At 40.8% G+C, this 15349-nt stretch overlaps 1 protein-coding gene across 1 annotated transcript; it reads left to right on the top strand.

The window, feature by feature from the left end:
* Window positions 1–16: 16 nt before the first annotated feature.
* Window positions 17–13781, top strand: pum3 (pumilio RNA-binding family member 3). The gene is made up of 18 exons (XM_038733876.1): window positions 17–136; window positions 993–1071; window positions 1154–1357; window positions 4014–4200; window positions 4553–4628; window positions 5042–5135; window positions 6211–6277; window positions 6459–6633; window positions 6733–6836; window positions 7593–7671; window positions 7912–8010; window positions 9291–9344; window positions 9568–9648; window positions 9832–9974; window positions 10118–10340; window positions 10588–10675; window positions 11412–11502; window positions 12592–13781. Exons 2-18 carry the CDS (start codon window positions 1005–1007, stop codon window positions 12719–12721), a joined length of 1962 nt encoding a protein of 653 aa, XP_038589804.1. The 5' UTR covers window positions 17–136; window positions 993–1004; the 3' UTR covers window positions 12722–13781.
* Window positions 13782–15349: the final 1568 nt, after the last annotated feature.

Raw genomic sequence — 15349 nt, 5'->3', positions numbered from 1 at the left:
TTCGACAATAAGGACAACAGCTGACGTTTTACGGCAGCGAAGGTTCAGCTTGATTGGACGTTTTGTGCCGTAAACCGTGTTGGTTACAGAACGCATGGGACTGAGGTTGGCGCAGCGTGTGTGAGTGCGTCTAAATGTAAGTTACACCAGTAAAGATCTTGTATATCTTGTTATTGTTCGCGTTAACAGTACAGAAAAACTGCGTTTAGGCGCGTGGCGCTATCGATAGTATAAAAATATTTGTTGACATCCATTATTTTTGCTATTACCAAAGCTAACAAGATATGGAAAAAGTACCAAAACCCTTTAGCCAAGTGATAGTAGCGACAATAACATTACAATCTAAAACGAATCAAATAAAAATGACATAAATGTGCATCATGAAAATATGAAAGTAACATTAAAATGTGCTTTAAGATCAAAAGAGTAAGTAGTCGTGAAAAATAGTTTCTTCAATGTTAAGTTAGATGTTAGCCAACATATTACATATGTTATATGTTAGTAACATATTTCTCTGACTCTTTAACAGTATGTTACGTAACACCTTACATTTTAGTTCTTAAAGTCAAAATGCATATTTCTGCTTTCTGAAGCCCAACCTAATGTTTGTCTCTATGTTGATCCCAAAAAGCTTCGATTTAATATTGATCTTCTGCATTTACCTGTTCTATATACATCTAACTTCCTTCATACTGACATGCAGGCAAAGATCTAAAGAAACTTCTCTGCAAGCTTTGTCCAAATATTTAAGTTTATGATAATTACAGCAGTTGATTGTGATACTTGGTCTTGAAATATATTATATTAGTTATTCTTTTATGCAGACACCAAGAGCTTTGTGGACTTGCTGTTCAGCCACAGAATCGCTAGTGACAGAAAATAGGCCTGGAAATAAGAGGGACTTTGACGTGTAAAACTGGAGCCCAGATTTATAATTCATTACTTGGATGTCTTTCTTTCTGCTGTTGTCCTCGTCTCCATTTCTCTATAAGACACACGTTAGGATGGAGGCTAAATCCAAAAAACCCTTTTCTCCTAAAGGCGGAAAGAAGTTTACACAGAAAGGAAAAGGTAAGCTGTAATTTACATTAAGCAGCCATGTACACCATCACTGTCAACCAGGTTTGTTAATGGCATTTCTTGCTCTGTCCAGATTCCATAGGGACCAAACTTGGTGGGAAGCCAGGTGGTAAAAAGCCCTTTAAACCGTACAACAGCGCAGAGAAGAAGAGCAGACCGGGGAAGGGTGGAGATGGTGGCAAGACAAAACACAAATTTGCTTTCTCCAAAGTTGACAAGGGGCTGCAGAAGAGGAAACCGTCTTTTAAGGCCAAAAAGGATGGAGAAGAGGGTGAAGGTGAGAAAACATCTGCCCGACGCTTTTTGTCTTTGTGTCAGATTCCAATGTGGTTTTGTATATCTCACTCCTGCTGAACATTTTGACCAGCTGATGTTATTACCCACCATTCCTTGTGTCTGTGTTCCTCCTGGATTCACAAGTAGCCCTCACCAAGTCCTACATGCCAGTTGTGGTGACCGTAGAATTTCATTCACATCCTTTTCGAATTTACCAAACCATTCAGTGAGCCCTGGTGGACGGAAGCACCTGCATTTCATGTTTTTCCACTATTTTGATTTGTCCCTGTCTGTCTATAATACTGTATATACAGTATCTCACAAAAGTGAGTTCACCCCTCAAGTTTAGGGGTGTACTCCCTTTTGTTGCCAGGAGTTTAGACATTAATGGCTGTGTGATATGTTATTTTGAGGGGACAGCAAATTTACACTGTTATACAAGCTGTACACTCTACTACTACTACTACTACTACTACTACTACTACTACTACTACTCACTTTACATTGTAGCAAAGTGTCATTTCTTCAGTGTTGTCACATGAAAATACAACAATATATGCTCACAACAACATTATGTACAACCCCAGTTCCAGTGAAGTTGGGACGTTGTGTAAATGTAAATAAAACCAGAATACATTCATTTGCAAATCCTTTTCAACCTATGTTCAATTGAATACACCACAAAGACAAGATATTTAAAGTTCAAACTGATAAACTTTATTGTTATTTGCAAACATTCACTCACTTTGAATTTGTTGCCTGCAACACGTTCCAAAAAAGCTGGGACAGGGGCATGTTTACCTCTGTGTTGCATCACCTTTCCTTTTAACAACACTCAGTAAGCGTTTGGGAACTGAGGACACCAATTGTTGAAGCTTTGTAGGTGGAATTCATTCCCATTCTTGCGTGATGTACGACTTCAGTTGCTCAACAGTCCGGGGTCTCCGTTGTTGTATTTTGCGCTTCATAATGCGCCAGACATTTTCAATGGGAGACAGATCTGGACAGCAGGCCGGCCAGTCTAGTACCCGCACTCTTTTGCTACGAAGCCACGCTGTTGTAACACGTGCAGGATGTGGCTTGTCTTGCTGAAATAACCAGGGACGTCCCTGAAAAAGACGTTGCTTGGATGGCAGCATATGTTGCTCCAAAACCTGTATGTACCTTTTAGCATTAATGGTGCCTTCACAGATGTGCAAGTTACCCATACCACAGGCACTAACACACCCCCATACCATCACAGATGCTGGTATGGTTGCGCTGATAACAATCCAGATGGTCCTTTTCCTCTTTGGCCCGGAGGACACGACGTCCAGAATTTCCAAAAACAATTTAAAATGTGGACTCGTCGGACCACAGCACACTTTTCCACTTTGCGTCAGTCCATCTCAGATGAGCTCGGGCCCAGAGAAGCCAGCGTCATGGGTGTTGTTGATATGACTGTGTTAATTGACAGTGGTTTTCTGAAGTGTTCCTGATGTCAGTTTTTAATGCAGTGCCGCCTGAGGGATCGAAGGTCACGAGCATTCAATGTTGGTTTTCGGCCTTGCCGCTTATGTGCAGAGATTTCTCCAGATTCTCTGAATCTTCTGATGATATTATGGACCGTAGACGATGAAATCCCTAAATTCCTTGCAATTGTACGTTGAGAAACGTTCTTAAACCGTTGGGCTATTTGCTCACGCAGTTGTTCACAAAGTGGTGAACCTCGCCCCATCCTTGCTTGTGAATGACTGAGCCTTTCGGGGATGCTCCTTTTATACCCAATCATGACACACTCTTGTTTCCAATTAACCTGTTAACCTGTGGAATGTTCCAAACAGGTGTTTTTTGAGCATTCCACAACTTTCCCAGTCTTTTGTTGCCCCTGTCCCAGCTTGGAATTTGTTGCGGGCAATAAATTCAAAGTGAGTGAATATTTGCTAAAGACAAAGTTTATCAGTTTGAACATTAAATATCTTGTCTTTGTGGTGTTTTAAATTGAACATAGGTTGAAAAGGATTTGCAAATGAAAGTATTCTGGTTTTATTTACGTTTTGCACAACATCCCAACTTCATTGGAATTGGGGTTGTACATGGTCTCATCATCACTTGTGGACATTAAAGTAAAGGGGGAAAAAAAACCTGCAGTATAGGGAATGTCATTAAATTCTGCAGCAAGGTCAGCTTGGATGCAATATCTGTTCCAAATGATAAAATATTGAAGCCACACTATTCACACTGTTCAGCCCTTTGGCGTTGATTTGACTAAGTAGGATGACCATAACTGAGGAAACACGTCTAAAAACACTTCTGTAAAGATCCGATCACATTTTAGATGTCATTTTGCAGAAATACAGACAATTCTAAAGCGTTCATTAACTTTCTAGCAGCACTTTATCTAAGAAATGTTTTTGAAAATGAATATTATTAAATAACGGGAATTTGGGGTACATATTTATCGTTGTACATTCTGGCCACATTGTACACACACTGAGAACTGGGAAATCTAATTTAGGACATAAGGACACAATCACATGGGCTTGTCATTGCCTCTTTCACTGCTCTGTTTAAAGTAATAGTGTCTAAACTTCAACTCTTTCAGCCTGCATCTTCGATGATTAATTTTGAAGTGTCAAAACATTGTTAGTGATTTCTGTGTGCGTGCGTGTGACCAGGTCCGGTGGCTAAGAAGATGAAGAAAGGTGAGTTTAAGCCGAAGACGAAAGAACTGACGGAGGAGGAGCTGAAGAAGAACAGGCAGCAGAGGAAGAAGGACCTGAAGAACAGCAGACAGCAGGCGGAGAGGAAGGACATGTTCGAGATCATCCGTCAGGCGAAACGAGTGTGGGGAGACCTCAGAAGGTAAACTAAACACACTGTCACTCACAAAATAAGACATGTCTCTCCTGGAAAGACATTGAACATGTTGCACTTGGTTGTTTACATTAAACGTGACAGCAATGGTTGCGCAACAAAAGAGAACTACAGCTGGCCAATCAGTGAGATGCGGGTGTGAGTCTCATACCATCGTGTTCGGAAAGTTACAGGTAATCGGACTCGGAAAGGGGGGATATGACAGAGTGTACTGGCAGCACATCGGATTGACCAATCAAACACGTGCAAGCCCACGTTCCAAGTAACTCACTTTGTAACATGAATGCTGTGCTGCAGACTGCTCGTTCACGGGCGATGGTGTGTGTATGTGTGTCAACAGGAAGAAATGCAACGACGACTTGAAGAAGAAACTGATGAAGGAGCTCCATGACCTTATCCGCGGGAAGATCAAACAGGTGAGTCTGGTTTGTATATTTGGTGCTGAATGCACATGGATCACCTGTCAATCAAACGGTGGGTGACATGACTGTCTTTTAAGACTTTCTAAGAATGCAGTTTCTGCAGGTCTTCGGTTTGTTTACGTTCAACCACTGGACATGTTCACTGGAAAATCTGCAAATACACCAATAAACAAATGGTTCAACATGGAAGCTTAAAGGCCTATCGTACTATGTTGGTAGCTGAGATTTAGGAACGCTGAGACGCTGCTAAAAAGTAGTCCAAAGGGTCAAGAAACACAAGCAGTCAGACAGGAAGAGTCATACATTGTTGTACTGAGAAAAATCCCAAACAGGTCCATCTCATATTTTGGTTTTATGTTCCAAAATCTCGAGGGCCGTCGTTACTGACTGTGCTTTCCTGCCTCCAGATGGCGTTTGCTCACGACTCAGTGCGAGTGCTGCAGTGTTTCATCCAGTTCGGCAGCCACGAGCAGAGACAGGAAGCGTTTGAGGAGCTCAAAGGTGAGCAGACAAGTTTGGCTTCTTCATTTGCTTTTTTAACTGCCCTTTATTGTGTCTGCGTGTCTGCGATTCCCATGTTGACCAGTTGCGAGTGGTCACATCACACGGACAATTGAAGATGGCTGTTTTTGTGCTTGTTTTACAACTGGAGATTTCAGCTGTCGCAGACTGTCACTGTTTAACTTTCAGCTGTTCTGTTGTTTCAATTCCAACATGGACACACATAGATATCAATAAACACAAGCAAAATAAAGAGAGAAACGTGGGGGGTGATGGCGCAGTGTGAGAGACCCGGGTTCAGTGGAACAGATGTGATTGTGAACAGATGTGTGCTCTCGCGGGGGAAAAACACATTTTCTGTTTCATTTTTATTTAACCTTTATTGAACCAGAAAGTCCCTTGAGATTGAAATCTCTTTTCTGAGGGAGACCTGGCGAAGACGGCACAGTAGTTAAAACTTAAATATAAATAAAACATAGTCAAAATGAACATATAAAAGAAAGGGACTAATCCAGGTCACATGAGGCAGATACATTTCTCAGTTACATTGCATTTTAACATGGCTTTAAATTAAAGTAGTGGGACTAGATCATTTAGATGTAGGAAGTTTTGACCAGGGAGCAAAATAAGAGTCTTTTTTCCTCAGCTCAGTGAAAGCCCTTGGAACCTGGTAAGAGAGCTACCTGGTGGAACGGAGATGAAAACTGCTGGAATCCAGCTTCAGGAGAATACATAAATATGCTGGCACTTTACTCAGCATGGCTTTGTACACAAAGATATGCAAATTTCACTGTGTCATACACGTAAAGGCACAATTTAGCAGCTTGTAAGTCCTTTCCAGTATTATTTATAAATAAAGGAGCTAAAATTGAACCTGGAGGAACACCCTTAGTTTTCTAACCCCCTGCTGGGCACGCATCCTTAATTTTTGTAAACAGGAAACGCATTGCTGTTTCCCAAAGCTGGAATCGGCACTGCCTGAGTCATGAGTGTGATGGATGGAGGATTGGGAGCTGATCTGTTGTCCAGTTCCTGGTTTTATTTTTGTGACAGTTAACTTTGTCGTCTCCGACAGATGACATCATCGGCTTGTGTAAGTCGCAGTACGGCAGACACGTGGTGAAAAAACTGCTGATGTACGGGTGAGTCAGCTAAGAGTGGTTTCTTCTTCTTCTTCTCCTCTCTGAGAACAGACATCCATATTTAAATCAGCAAGACACAAGCTCTGTGTTCCACACAGTAGGCAAGGCAATTTTATTCATACAGTCAGCTCAATGTGCTTAAATAGTGTGTATGAGGAGTGTGTATGCATTTCCTTCACAGAAACAAGGAGCTGGTGGCGGCTGTGATGCAAACATTTAAGGGTCACGTGCGGCCGATGCTTCGCCACGCCGCCGCTTCTACCATCATCGAGTACGCCTACAACGACAAAGCCGTGCTCGCACAGAGACTCATGCTTACTGAGGGGCTGTATGGCAACACCTTCACTGTCTGCAGGGTACACACACACACACACACACACACATAATGGCATTAGGCTGCTTCCATATATCGGCTGGCTAATTGACTGTGAACATTTGTCTGCCTGTGTGTCCAGTCTTCAGTTTGTAACACCATCGACAAAGTTGTTGAGGCGAACCCGGACAAGCTGAGCAACATCATCGACGAGATGAAGCAGATTCTCACACCCATGGCCCAGAAGTAAGACGAGAAAACTAAATAAGAGAACTAAAGTGAAATAAGTATGAGCAGCTAAACGCAAACATACAACACACGTTTTACTAAATATATAATCAGCGTTACTTTGTTAAAGGTGACCAGCGTCAGTCGACTAACCAAAACAACATTTTTGGTAATTGAATTTTTGAAGTCATTTATGAAGCCAACCATATTCTCTGGAACCAGGTTCCCTAATGTGAGGATTTAAACCATTTTATATTAAAATCTGACTGACAGAACAAGTCATTTAAAGATCTTCCTTTGGACCTTTTGCATTGTTTTCTGATATATTATAGTTAAATATGTACTTGAGATAATAGTCTTTATTTGTAGCCCTTCGTCAGAGTAAAGAAAAAAAAAACAACACCCCAAATACACCCAAATAGAGGATAATGCAACCTGCAATCATGTTAATTGCAAGTAAAACAGTACTTTGAAGGAAGAGCTAAATGTGATGATAGTTTTGTGATGAATAAATTTACATTTGCTTTGAATTGAATTGCCCTTGGTGTCTTAGCTAAAAGTTAGCTTATTTATTTCTTGGATAAGTTAAAAGTAGTAAGAAACTCCAAAAACATAAGTATAATAATATGTATGCAGCTTTATTTGTCTTTACTTCTTTCCATTAATTCCCCCTTTTCTTATATATAAATGTCATTTGAATTAATATGATGATTGCATTTTATTACTATGTAGAATTTATTCCATGTAATTACAGCTTCTGTTGTTGTGTTTCAGAGAACAAGTGATCAAACACTCTCTGGTCCATAAAGTCTTCCTGGACTTCTTCCTGTTTGCTCCAGAAAAACAGAGAACGGTGAGCTGCTCTTTGACGTCTCACATAAGGCTTTATATTTAATAAAAATTTGTATGGCTGTACATTTCTCTAGTAATGCTTTTAACAAAGACACGGTGTGGTGTAACAGAAAACAGAAAATAAATCTTGAAAGCTGCTTCAAAAAACAAAGCTTCATATGAGCTAATTATCATTTCTAAATGAAAGTCAAGTTAAAATGCCGACTGTCTCTTTGGTTTGTATTCTTTTGGACATGCGCAGGAGATGATCGAGTCGATCAGAGAGTCGGTGGTCTACATGGCTCACACACACGACGGAGCACGAGTGGCAATGCACTGTCTGTGGCACGGGACGGCCAAGGTGAACACGCACACACAGAAAGCAAACAGCTTAGCTGTTATTTTGTTGGCAGCAAGGCTCAAACTCACAGATTAGAGGACTACACTAATGACAATGTACAGCTTTTATTGTCCTTTTCCATCGTGAACCACTTATCCTGCGTACAGGGGGGGCTGGAGCCAATCCCAGCTTACATTACCCTGGACAGGTCGCCATTCCATCGCAGGGCCACACATAGACAGACAACCACTCACACTCACATCCACACCTAAGGACAATTTAGGGTCACCAATTAACCTAGGCTGCATGTCTTTGGATGGTGGGAGGAAGCCGGAGTACCTGGAGAGAACCCACGCAGACACGGGGAGAACATTTAAACTCCACACAGGGAAGCCTGGGCAACCGGGGTTTGAACCCACGACCTTGCTGTGAGGCCAAAGGCCACAAGGATAGGACGACAATAGACACACCCTCTACCATCTTGGAAAAAAGATGCTAGATAGAGCCGCATAAAGTGCAGTTGTTGGCAAGAAGTAGTGCAGGCGTATGAGGTGTGGATAGTGCCTCTGAAAACATGACATTTATGAGAGAAAGGGGGTTTGCAGCATACATCCTCTGTGTAACGTTATATACATGTCATCACTAAGTACGTCTCCTATATACCAGCGTATATTTTTTCTTATAATTTTGTGTGGGGGTCTGATATTAAACTACGTATTATATGTAAATGCTCTGTATTAGTATAGCAATTCGGGGTTCACTATCTGGAGTAGCCGGGGATCGAACCGCGATATTGATTGGCGTTTACAGTAGCCAATAGCCTGAATGTGCGTTACCGCCCCCCCCCCCCTCCCCATCATACAGACTCTGTGCTCTGTGCAGCCTGGTTAGCTCTCAGTGAGTGAACACTGCGGCCAGACCGGGACCCAACACAGCTTCCGAGACCAACAGTGACCAGTTTGACAGCAGGGAATACAGGACCGAGGTGGTTTTCTTTCCGGATTTGGCTCTTGGCACCCTTTGGCTGACTCGGCTAGCAGCACGGCTAACCAAGCTAACTAGCTACAGATACAGACGGAAACAGTTGCGGTTTAGCAAAAAGTTAAATGTATCTGTTCATCAAGAAACTCGTTCACATTCTGATATCATAGTATCGCCCACCCCTACTTCATATCCACATCTCTGTATTACATTCAGAAATTTAGTCATTCAATGGCAGGGAATGAAAGTGTTACAGTAAAATAAAAGTACATGCACAGTGTCTTTGTTTCGAGCGAACATTTTCTTTTTTTATGTTTTAGGACAGAAAAGTCATCATCAAAACTATGAAGACGTACATAGTGAAGTTTGCCACGGTGAGTTCTCAATGCTGCTACATCTATTCATTCATTACAAGCTGTCAAAACATGATTAGCCTGGGATTGTTTTTGGTTCTATTAGAGGAAAGAGTCAAAGTAATACTGCACTCAACTCTCAAAGCCAGCTGAGAACATGTGTAGAAACATCAGACATCAGTCATTATCCCAGACGTAGACTCAGCAAACCTGAACTGAAGTCTTGCCTGTCATTGGTCCGCAGGGAGAGTTTGGTCACCTGGTTCTTCTGGCCATGTTCGACTGTGTGGACGACACAAAGCTGGTCAAACAGGCCGTGCTCTCAGTAAGTCTGAAGCCTTGTAATTTGAAGATGCTCAATGAGATCCTGATTATTTCAATAGTGACTGCAGTTTTCCTAAAAATCAAACCAAGTATCACTTGAAAAAGAACTTCTTACGATTAGAAATATGACAAAAGTTGTAGTTATCGTCTAAAAATGTTATCTCACCTGTTGCCACCTGTCCAGGAGATCTTGTCGTCTCTGAATGAGGTCATCAGTAATAAATATGGTAAGAAGGTTTTGCTGTACCTGCTGAGCCCCAGAGACCCTGCTCACCTGCTGCCGGAGATCATCAAGGTGCTGGAGCAAGGAGACGGAAACACACACAGGTAGCAACAGTTAACCAGGGTCTAAATGTTTTAGCTGGAAACTGATGAAGCCCAAAATATTAAATAAATAACACGACTCACTCAAGTTTGAAGCCTGCATAGGTGGATTTTGTTGATTTGTCACGCTGTCTTCCTCTCATCAGTAAAAAGGACATGGCGATTCGGAGGAAGGAGCTGCTGGAAGTCATCTCCCCTCCACTGCTGGAGTATCTCCGTGACAACGCTTCCGCCATGACGATGGACAAGGCGACCAGCGTCACCGTTAGTGACATCCTGGCGTCAGCCTGCGGGGACCTGCAGCCCGCCATGACAGCTGTTGCTCAGCTGGCCAATCAGGAGTTGGTACCAGGAGGGATCAAGGGAAAGGTAAGGGGGGGGGGGCAGTTTGAGTTTAGTCCTTTTATTATGGATAGGATGGTTAGCACTTTGTAGAAGTTTGTAACTTGTTTTGAAAAGTGTTCCACAAATAAAGATTATTATTATTATTATTATTACCAAAAGAAGCTACCAGGACGGTTTTCTTCACAAACTAACATAATGTTGTTGGTTTCCACGAGTACACCGCCGGTCTTGTCTGCTGTTCTGCACCCTGAACTCTGTTTTTCTACCGCAGCTTCACATGGCCGAGCATCCAGCAGGACACCTGGTGCTGAAATGGCTCATAGAGCAGGACATGACACTGGAAGAGGCTGGCAAGGAAGGTAAACACAGGACTACAGGACTTTGCGTCATTAGACTGTAAACTGCTGTGATTATAGACAGTCATTATAGGAATGGAGATAATGTGCTTGTTAAAGGGCCATACTGGGGCTTTACATGTTTGAGCTCATTAATTTCAGATTGCATTAACTTTAAATCACTGCCGACCATTTTCTAAAATGATCCCATCAGTTTAGGGTTAATTTCAGTTTATTTCAGCATGTTCTAAAAATGAATTTATAGACTTGAAGTCACTAAAAAACTTTGATTTTGTTAGTTAATTTAATAGGTGATGCACTGAAAGATGCTCACTAAAATAAGTAATTGTTCATTCTCTTTTGATGAATGTTAATCTGGTCTGGAAATGAGTCACTTCCTGTATTTATAAAATATGCTAATGAACCCCAGTTTGGATTATAGTCTCTCAACATCTGTCTTTCTGAAAAATAAATATGTTGATCTTTATAAAAGAATGGATTTCCTAAACCCTCAAAGAATCTTTTATCTATTATACTATATAAAACCATTTAACCCTTTTCCCAAATTAAGACTGTTTTCTATTTGTGGTAGCAGCAAGTGACATGTACTGGCTCTATTTGTATGTGAAAGTGTAAAATGGCTTAATGGCCACAAGAGGGCGCCAAAGTGATGAGCAATGGCCCAACATTCTACAAAATTAAATTGAAATCAGGGAAGTTTCTGTCTTTCTGTTGACATCTACTTCACTTACCTTTTCAGAACGGTTCGGCAGGATACTGGTGGACACAGTGGGAACAGACAAAATGAAGAGCTGGGTCAAAGTCAACAGAGGAGCCATGGTGCTCTGCAGGTCAGTGTGTGTACACACACACCTTGATGACATATAACAATTCAGTTACTCAAAGGGTCAGTTCATCCAAAATCACAAAACAGACACATTTTCTTGCTTCCCTCTAATTGTATCTTTATTTATCCAGGTTTTGTGATTTGTGCTTTCCCAATACAGTAGAGGTGATTGGTAAAATTACATTAAAAACATTTCTTTTGATAATCCACAACCTTTCTGTGTGGATTTCTGTGAGGAAGTGTTCATAGAGTCTATTTCAGGATTTCAGTGCAGAGAAACCTTTTCACCATCGAGTCTGTGGATTATCCAGAGTAACCTGGAGACTAGGTGCGTCATCGCAATGATTAACCATCTGCACTTAAGTCCCACTATACAGACACAAATGTTGGATTTCTGGAATTATTAAAGTTGCTTTCAGTTTGATTTGACTGTTTTACATGCAAAATAATTGCTGTCAATCTGGGAACAAAATAGTTGCCCAGTTGTCAGACCTCAGTAGTAGTACGCCACTGACTGTCTTAGATGACAGAACTGTTAAGAATCACTCATTAATCTTTATTCTGTCTTGTTGGCATTAATGCCATAATCTGAATAAAAGTAATTTTATGCGTGATCAAATGAGCTGGTAGAAAAACATAGAACGAAAGTGGAAAGACGAGCAAAACATGAATAAAGGGGTTTGTGTGATTTCAGAGTTTATATGGGTGTTTTTCTTACCAAGTAAAAAAACAGGAATAAAAGTGTGCTGAGCTGTTGACCTGCTCTGAGCAGGCTGCACGAAACACACATTTTTGGCACTAAGATTGCAGCGCACCTCTGGACAGAATGCTGCGTTCCTCTCCCTGCGCACAGTATGTGGGTGAACTGATCCTTGAACTACAAATGGCTGACAACCAAATCACATTTCTAAGCCTCGTCATCACATGAGCTGCACTGTCCAAATGTTTGCAAACTATGTTTTCCTTTTGGTGTAGAAGTGACATTGCTAAAAAATGATTTCAAATGAACTAATAAATAAACATTTGGATATGCAGTGTCTGGTCAGAAGCTAAGCAGCCTTTTTGAAGTCTCCACCTGTGTTCTTGTGTGCAGCCTCCTGAACAGCTGTGACAAGTCTGTGGTTTCCGAGGTGAAGGCGACGCTCGAGTCCATCAAACCAGAGCTCAGCAGCATCAGCAACAACGAAGGAGCTAAAATCCTGCTGAAGAATCTAAACAAGTAGAGACTTTTTTTTTTTTTATTTCAAACAAACTGGTGATGTTAAAACGCATCACCGTCTGTGCAGCAGTGGGCCCTTTCCACAAAACGCCTACAGGACTGCAAGTGTTTGTAGCTGCACATGGGAATGTTTTCAGGAAGTGGATACAACCTGGAACATTCAGGTCATTTCATCCCTGCTGGAAAAGAACGGACGTGAATTTTTGTGGAAACATTGAGAATTGAATGTGTGAATAAGGATATAAAAACAGGTAAAATACACAGATTGTTAGTTTTACAACACATGAACAGTACACATAACATAAATCCTCATAGGTCTGTTGTACTAATAGAATCAGTACAACAACGGAGTCATACTCTGATTGTTTTTTTACATAAATACGTTTTTCTTCCCAGTCACTTCTACTTTGCCGTTTTGCAGTCATTGTTAAGCTTCTATCGCTGACACTCAACATGTATTTCACATTAAAAGCTCACCTGGTTAAAAAAAGTATTTTTAAGGTGAAATATCTGCGGGAAGTGGTGGGTGTCACTGAAAAAACCTAGATATACATGTAGTTAGTGAGGGAATAACAGTATTTCTGTTAAAGAAGAGAAACTCAGAGCAGCCAGTTGGTGAATATGACATGATTCTGTTGGAGCTAGTGCTGTGGAAATATATAGTAGAGGAGAATGTATGGATTGCGGACAAAGGAGCTTAATAGGTTCAATTTGACCAAATCACAGAGATCACCACTGTCCTCTTCTATCTCGTCTCTCTGTGCAGGTGGTTTTGGGTGTTTTATAGTCAGGAGATTTCTGCCTAAGGTGAATGGAATTTAATTTAGGTGGTCATAGTAAAACTCTATTTCAGTACATTATCTCAAAACCTGGACAAGTAAACACAAAACAGTGGCTATCTAGAACCTTTAAGGGGTTTTGGCGATTGTTCTGTCCAGTAGTCCTGATTGTTTGTGCCACCTTCATTTTCAGATTGTCTTTAGTAAAATTTTGTACCTTGTGAGTTATAATTGCTTCCACTGAAAAGAAAATGTGTTTGCAAAATAAAATGATTGAGTACTTAATTGTCTCTGATACTTTTTTAAACTGATGGTGAATAATAATTTACATTAATTCATTTAGCTGACGCTTTTATCCAAAGCGACTTACAATTGCTATATACATCAGAGGTCGCACGCCTCTGGAGCAACTAGGGGTTCAGTGTCTTGCTCAGGGACACATTGGTGGATGGGTCACAGGGGGGGATCTAACCCGGGTCTCTCACACCAAAGGTATGTGTATTATCCATTACGCTATAACCATCAATTGAAAGCTTTCAATCTAATAAACCTAGAAACTGGAGCTGTTCTGTGACTCAGCAAGCATCCAAAGGGTCCAGGCCTGCTGATATTAAAAGTAAATCCTAATGAAATCTATATTTTTCACTGGAAATGCAGAGTTATAGTTGATGGATTCACCTCCTACTAAGCTGATCTGAATTTTCCATTTTGGGCATTTTGCTCAATTCTGATTGGTTGTAGTGATAATGAGACCAGTAAGTTCCGTACCACACATGGCAAATTCAACAATAATTAAAGAGACTATTTTATATCATAAATTCATTTTGAGGCAGGCAGACAGATATTGTTTTTTATTTTTGTGTATTATTTTTGTGACGCCCAGCTAGCAGCTCTAGAGAGACCGCAATGTTTATTTCACCCCACAATATGAAGATAATGACTAGCTTGTTCTTCAGTGTGATCACTGTTAGACACACACTTCTTACTCAGTCACAAGTTCACCTTCAAAACAATGACACTAGGTCTTTTTTACAGCAGACATTTGAACTTGTCACAGTGAGCCAGCATGTGCAATACCAGGGCCCTTAAACTAAAGCAGCTAAATGGAATTTAGCCATCATTTTGTTATTCACACCTTTTCCTACTGTCACTTGTCAAAATGTGTGCTGTGACAAATAAAAAACAAAACAAATTAATGATGAGGGAAAAATACGGTACCAACAAGTGTAAAAAAAGACAATAATTGATGGCATCACCGTTAAGAACACCATCTTTAGTTCATTAGCAGGTTAGTTTTGCTGCTTCTTCCAACTGTTATGTCCACTTCAGCAGAAAACATGAAATATATGACCATTGTTTATAAAGTTACAGGAATTCTTTGGGAAATACTCTAGTTTCTTGTTGAGAGTTAGACAAGGACACCACCACTCTCATGTGTGTCTGTTAAATAGCCAGGAGACATCTTAAAGACTGACTTTGTCCAAAGGTAACAAAATACCTGCACCTCTAAACAATCAAGATAAAGTGTGTTTAGTGAGTTTTAGTCTGTGCAAAAACCTGTTCTGTCAAACCAAAAGTAACAACAACCTGTAGTTTTGAGGGGGGGTTATGTGCCAGGCTATTTCTTGGCCAGGAGCAGTGACTTTTTGTGTAACCTTGGGACAGACCCATGTTTCCAGTCGTTATGCTAAGCTTAACTGCTGGGTGCAGACACGACAGCTTATAAGCCACCAAAAAAAACCACATGATGACTTCTTGATTTCAAGGTCCTTAAGTAAGTTTATAACGTAGAACAAACATACTGTTCTACAACTTAGCTGATATTTTACAGCTGAGTGGGAGCTCCACTGCTA

The sequence above is a fragment of the Micropterus salmoides genome, unplaced genomic scaffold, assembly GCF_014851395.1.
Source record: "Micropterus salmoides isolate LMB-PRFRI ecotype aquatic unplaced genomic scaffold, ASM1485139v1 Ms_hic_scaffold_20, whole genome shotgun sequence".
NCBI lineage: Eukaryota > Metazoa > Chordata > Actinopteri > Centrarchiformes > Centrarchidae > Micropterus > Micropterus salmoides.
This window is presented reverse-complemented; position numbering and strand designations above follow the sequence as displayed.

What these genes read in the sequence shown, in the direction of transcription:
- pum3 (XM_038733876.1), top strand. Translation starts at nt 1,005, where the DNA reads ATGGAGGCTAAATCCAAAAAACCCTTTTCTCCTAAAGGCGGAAAGAAG. An exon ending in CTCCAGAAAAACAGAGAACG is followed by an intron (nt 7,672 to 7,911) that starts GTGAGCTGCTCT and finishes GGACATGCGCAG; the next exon opens with GAGATGATCGAGTCGATCAG. An exon ending in CAGGAGGGATCAAGGGAAAG is followed by an intron (nt 10,341 to 10,587) that starts GTAAGGGGGGGG and finishes TTTCTACCGCAG; the next exon opens with CTTCACATGGCCGAGCATCC.